This window comes from Perca fluviatilis, chromosome 14 (genome assembly GCF_010015445.1).
Source record: "Perca fluviatilis chromosome 14, GENO_Pfluv_1.0, whole genome shotgun sequence".
Taxonomy (NCBI): Eukaryota; Metazoa; Chordata; class Actinopteri; order Perciformes; family Percidae; genus Perca; species Perca fluviatilis.
Genome location: NC_053125.1, coordinates 38,005,081 through 38,011,647, shown reverse-complemented (window position 1 = coordinate 38,011,647; position 6,567 = coordinate 38,005,081). Strand labels below are relative to the sequence as shown.

Below are 6,567 nucleotides of genomic sequence, written 5' to 3'. Positions count from 1 at the left end.
TTTTAAAGAGGTTCTTTAAGTGTTTTTATTTACACAATATATATCCCCTTGTGCTAGTGTTAAAATGTTAATTTAAAATGGAAGAAATATATAAAAGAATATCTTTTTAAACTCAAAACATGCTCTTAAAGGAACACGCCGACTTATTGGGAATTTAGCTTATTCACCATAACCCCCAGAGTAAAACAAGTCGATACATACCCTTCTCATCTCCGTGCGTACTGTAAGGCTGTCTGACGGCTCAAGCATTAGCTTAGCCTAGCACAGATCCTGCAGGTAACTGGTTCCAACTAGCCTACTGCTCCGAATTGTGACAAAAGTTACAAAATAATGCCAACAGGTTCCTATTTACATGTTGTGATTTGTAGAGTCACAGCATGTACAAAAAACAACGTAACATGTGACACAGCCATCTTCTAACCATAAACAAACCGGGAACTATATTCTCAGACAGGCTTGCTGCGGCATATCACTCCCTCAAGTACTATATTCTTCCCGCCAGAGAATATAGTTCCGTGGTTTTTTACGGTTGTAGAAGAGGAAGACTGTTACGATTGTTTAATGCTGCACGCTATGACGCGCTACAAATCACAACATGTAAATAGGAACATGTTGGTGTTATTTTGTCACTTATTTGGAGCAGTAGGATTACTGGAACCAGTCACCTGCATCTCCTGTGCTGGCCTGATGCCGCTGGAGCCGTCGGACAGCATTACAGCACGCACGGAGATGAGAAGGATATGTATCGACTTGTCTAACTCTGGGGTTTACGGTGAATAAGCTAAATTCCCAATAAGTCGGCATGTTCCTTTAAACGTCCATATATCACCATGGGGACGAGCATGTATATTTATATAAATGATTAAAAACTAATATTGTGTAATTCATGGCTCAAACTATACACAGAACATATTACATTATTAAAATATAAAACTTAAACAGATCAGTTTCTCTCTTTACATCAACTGTGATTGTATGTGTTGTTTTACTGTCTCTACCTGGACACTGATGACATCATGCCATCTCTGCTCTCTGATTGGCTGCTCAGAGTGTAATAGATCAGCTGCTGCTGGAGTTTCTGTCAGTCGTCCTCAGACTGTTGTTAGTCTCAGACTCGTTCAGCAGTTTCAGATGAAGATGATGAAGATGATGGTGGTCCTTGTCTTCTCCGGTCTCCTCTGTGTCTCAGCTGACGGTAAGTTTCAGTCAGGTTTAAACTCATGTTGAGTTTGAGTTTCTGATTGTTAGTTGCTATAACCAGATGAAGAGCTTTGGGTTAGGGTCTATCTAGATGATATCTTGTTAAGGGTTAGGGGTTATCTAGATGATATCTTGTTTTGGGTTAGGGGTTATCTAGATGATATCTTGTGTTGGGTTAGGGTCTATCTAGATGATATATTGTTAAGGGTTAGGGGCTGTCTAGATGATATATTGTTAAGGGTTAGGGGCTGTCTAGATGATATATTGTTAAGGGTTAGGGGCTATCTAAATGATATATTGTTAAGGGTTAGGGTCTATCTAAATGATATATTGTTAAGGGTTAGGGGCTGTCTAGATGATATATTGTTAAGGGTTAGGGTCTATCTAGATGATATATTGTTAAGGGTTAGGGTCTATCTAGATGATATATTGTTAAGGGTTAGGGGCTGTCTAGATGATATATTGTTAAGGGTTAGGGGCTATCTAAATGATATATTGTTAAGGGTTAGGGGCTGTCTAGATGATATATTGTTAAGGGTTAGGGTCTATCTAGATGATATCTTGTTTTGGGTTAGGGTCTATCTAGATGATGTCTTGTTTTGTGGTTGGTATTGTCTCAACTCGTCTCATCTCTGAAGATCTCGGAGAACAAAGAGACCAGACGAAGTTTTTAAACGTTTAATGAGACAAACGAGGAAGTGTGTCGTTTGGTTTCAACATTACAACATTTCCTGCATTCTGCATCATTTTATGGTGCAAACATCTTTATTTATGTAAAGAAAATTATTATCCTAAACGTTCTGTACATTCAAAACATCATGACGTGTTTCTGGATGTTTTTTTATGAATCATGTTCATCTCAATAACTAATCTGTTAGAGAATAAGATCCAATGTTTAAATCAATATAAATCTCTTTATGTTTCCCTTCCTGTTCTTTTGAGTAGACAAAGTTCCTGTTTAACTTCTTTTGGGGAACTAGTTGTTTCATATCTTTTGAGGGGTACAAATCTACCTCTTCTGAAAATGGGGGGGGGGGGGATATATCCTGCATCCCCCCAAAATCTACACCTGTACACACAAGAATACAAACATTTTCTAACAATTGCTCCTTTGTCTCTGGATCTTACCCCACCACCCTTTAGTTGTGTTGCAGAGAAATAAAATGGACTGAAAGACTATTTCCATTAAATTCAACGTAGCAGAACGGTCAGAGCAACAGCCATAGTTATGTCTACCATTACCATGGTAACGTATAAATTTCGGTATAAGCCTCCATACCAAGATCTCCGTGAAGAGGTGTTCTCTCGCTCAATAATCATGCGTTCAAACCAACTATGGAGCGGTCTATTTCATTCACACAAACTAACAAACAGTCCATGTTTCAGCAGCTGATCCTTCTGTCTCTGGTTCCTCTTCAGACCGACATGGGAACCTTGAAATCAGCGGCTGTTCAGACTCTGATGGAGAGGACATGTATGGACTGGATGGAGAAGAGGTCTGGTACGCAGACTTCATCAACAAGAGAGGAGTAGAGCCTCAGCCCAGTTTCATAGATCATATTACCATCCCAGGAGCTTATGAAGCAGCTGTGGCTAATCAACAGATCTGCAGATCGAACCTGAAAGTCATTCTCCAGGCTCTTAAAAACCCTCCAGTGGAGCTCAGTAAATATATATTAAATATAAACTCTGTCACTTTATCGGTCATTTGTCCCCCATCTAATATGACCCACTGGAGCGTTTCATAACTCAGCACCCCCTAGTGTTGGCAGGAAATACATCCTCATATCTACTATTATCTATTATTTTATTATTACATTCACAACGTTAACCACGCGTTTAAAACCACCACCTTTACCTTCTCTGGTTTAGATATGAGGACATATTTCCTGCCACCACTAGGGGGCGCCGATCTATGAAACGCTCCTGCGGGTCAGATTAGAGGGGGAGGGGGGACCACCCATATCCTTGGAGGGTTAGGAGGGGGAGTTGTACATTATTTATACATCATAGAACATAAATATATATTAATATAAGCTGTGTCTGTGTTCAGATGCTCCTTCCAGTCCGATGGTCTACACCAAAGAAGCCGTGGAGCTCCGAGAGAAGAACACCCTCATCTGTTATGTGACTGGTTTCTATCCTGCTCCTGTCATCTTCTCCTGGACAAAGAACGGAGAGAACGTCACCGAAGGAAGCAGCACCAACGTTCCCTACCCTAACAAAGATGGTTCCTTCAACCAGTTCTCCAGACTGGACTTCATCCCACAGCTGGGAGACATCTACAGCTGTACAGTCAACCATCTGGCCCTGGACCAACCACTGACCAGAATCTGGGGTCAGACAACTTTATTTACACTCTCACTAAATACAATCAGGTCGTTAACCAACCACTGACCAGAATCTGGGGTCAGACAACTTTATTTACACTCACACTAAATACAATCAGCTCATTAACCAACCACTGACCAGAATCTGGGGTCAGAAAACTTTATTTACACTCACACTATATACAGTCAGCTCATTAACCAACCACTGACCAGAATCTGGGGTCAGACAACTTTATTTACACTCACACTAAATACAATCAGCTCATTAACCAACCACTGACCAGAATCTGGGGTCAGACAACTGAGCATAATCTGTGGTCAGAAAACTTTATTTACACTCACACTAAATACAATCAGCTCATTAACCATCAAACTACAGCTGTTCCGTCTCCAGATGTGGAGCTTAATGTTACTGTCTCCAGATGTGGAGCTTAATGTTTCTGTCTCCAGATGTGGAGCTTAATGTTCCTGTTTTTCTGTCTCCAGGTGTGACAGCCCCAGAGCCCAGTATTGGACCTGCAGTTTTCTGTGATGTTGGTGTGACTGTCGGTCTGCTCGGTGTGGCCGCTGGAATCTTCTTCTTCATCAAAGGACACAAGCGCAGCTGATTGGTTGGGGCTGGTGATGTCATTAGGATGAAGAACGTTGTAAACTAGAGTTATATTTATCTACTGTCTGTCAGGGCTGGACTGGGAAAGAAAATTGGCCGTGGCATTTTTGGCCCAGGCGGCCCACACCCACCGTGATTGGTCAGACACATTCCCTGCAGACTGTCCTCTTAAAATATGCGTGCGTTCCATTAAATGAGTTGCCTAGTGTTCAGCGTTCATGTGATCGTTTTGGATCCTTCAAGAGGAGTCTCAAGACTTATCTGTTGATCTTACACTTAAATAATTAATTAATTCTTAGTGTTGTGATTTGTATATTTATGGTATTTTTGTTATTTTTTATTATTGATATTTGATATTGTATTGTCATTATTGTTTTTATTACTATTTTGCTGGACAAAAGTGTCTGCTAAATACAATAACCATAACCCTTCCCAAAAAGCTTAGAGTAGTATGCCCTGGAAAAGAGCTAATTAAGCCATTCAAGGAACACTGATGCTTGTATCAACACTGATTTTATAGATCACACAGACTTTTCAGCTACCCAACAGGCTAACCGCTAGCATTTTCAATGTAAGCTTAAGCAGTTAGGTTACCTGACAGCCACTAACTTTAATGTTACAGCCAAACTGCTTGTTGTCGTTATGACGTGAGGCGCACATAACGCGCGCTCACACACACACACACACACAGCCTCCCTCCATTCCTGAGAGTCCCTGTTGATTTGCCTACTCCTTACCACATCGTCCTCTACTCTCTCTTCCATCTTTTCCTCACTCTGTCCCATGGCCCTGTCATGGTCACTCGCCTCCTCCTTGGCTTCTTCCCTGTCATGAAGCCGTTTCTGCTTCGCTGTATAGCCAGCCACCTCTCCTCCTCCTCGGCTTCAGGTAATGCTGATGTTGAAGCAGCTACTACAGCCCCAAACATGTCAGAAATTTTGGCACATTTTGAGGAATCCGCCTGTAGATTCTTAATCTTTTTCTCCCGTATATCTTTGGTGGTCGTTTGTTCATTTTAACATGGATGCTAAACTTCCAGCATAACTATTACAGCTTGTTTCTCAGGGCTGGGAGGCGTGGCCATAGTGGGATTCGTAAATTTGCGGCCCGGAGTGTGGACGGGGGTTCCTGGATTTGATTGGGTCAGGCCAGTGTCAATAAAGAAAATTAACCAATGGGCCGCTGTGAGTTCTTTGTGGGCCGGCGCGGCCAAAAAACAAACAAAAAAAGGCCTATTTATCGGCAACTCGGCCCAAAAGTGCGTCAGCCCACCGGGAAAATGCTTGGTATGCCAGATGGCCAGTCCAGCCCTGCTGTCTGTGTAAAATGTTGAAATAAAGTTTCTTTTTTATTCTTGATGTGTTACCAACTTTTTAAAGTCTCATTTCATCAGCATTGTCTAACTCTCATCGACTCACTCTGCTCTGGTTTTCCATTAGCAGGAGTTCTGGATAGTTCGCTGTACTGTCTTTGGTCCAACCAGCTAATTACTTTGTTTGGTCCAACCAGCTGATTACTTTATTTGGTACAACCAGCTTATTACTTTGTTTGGTCCAACCAGCTGATCAGATACTATGAGGTGGCGTTGACAGCAGGATTGACAGGATTTAGGAATAATACACCCTGGCACTGTCTGTTTTTGCTCGTTGACCCAACAGGAAGGAACATCTACAGAACCAATGTTTCAAAGTTCACACCTTTAATATTACATATTTGTATGGTGGCCCTGAAGATCAAAATACTACAACATTTTACAGAACACAACAGCAAAAGCACAAAACAAAAAGACAAGTGGTGACACCGAAACCGGAAAAGGTAGGTACCTATTGGACGATGGTTCCTCCTAGCTGATTGGCTGTCAGTCCGTGACAAACGGAAGTTCTTCTTGTTCTTTTGGATTTCAGGCAAACTGCTTGTTTACTCCACAGGAAGAACCAATGTCTCAAAGTTTACAACTGTAAACGTTAGCCAAAATATGAGGTATTGTTGTCTTGTTACATTTGAAGTAAATGAAACTTGGTAGACTTTCTTTAGTTCAACCTTTTCATCTCAATCATTCAGCTGTGGAACCGGACGAAGACATTAACTGTGATTCTGTGATTTACCAACAACTAATCAAGCATTAAAATAGTTGGCAATGTATTTTTGTTGTTATGTTATGATGCATTTTATGCGTTTTACTCCAGTTTCTCTCAGAGTCAGACTGTTGGTTAAATCTGCCAGGTTATATTCATGTCCTTTTGATGATTTTATAAACAAACGTTCAAATATGAATACATTCTGTCTGTTTTCTCTGTTTCATGATGGATCAATCCTGCTGTTTTTCTGTCCGTTAAAGGAACCTGTATATATGTCATGTTGTCCATCAGACACTAATCAGCTGAAATGAGGTCATAGAGATACTGGAGTACAGCGTAATTTTACTTT

At 41.1% G+C, this 6,567-nt stretch overlaps 1 protein-coding gene across 1 annotated transcript; it reads left to right on the top strand.

Annotated features, from left to right (window-relative positions):
* The first annotated feature begins 1,072 nt into the window (after positions 1-1,072).
* On the top strand, positions 1,073-4,303 carry LOC120573400 (HLA class II histocompatibility antigen, DR alpha chain-like). Its single transcript, XM_039823116.1, has 4 exons — positions 1,073-1,195; positions 2,620-2,865; positions 3,254-3,538; positions 4,017-4,303. The coding sequence occupies exons 1-4, from the start codon at positions 1,132-1,134 to the stop codon at positions 4,136-4,138; spliced, it is 717 nt and encodes a 238-aa protein (XP_039679050.1). The 5' UTR covers positions 1,073-1,131; the 3' UTR covers positions 4,139-4,303.
* The last annotated feature ends 2,264 nt before the right edge of the window (positions 4,304-6,567 follow it).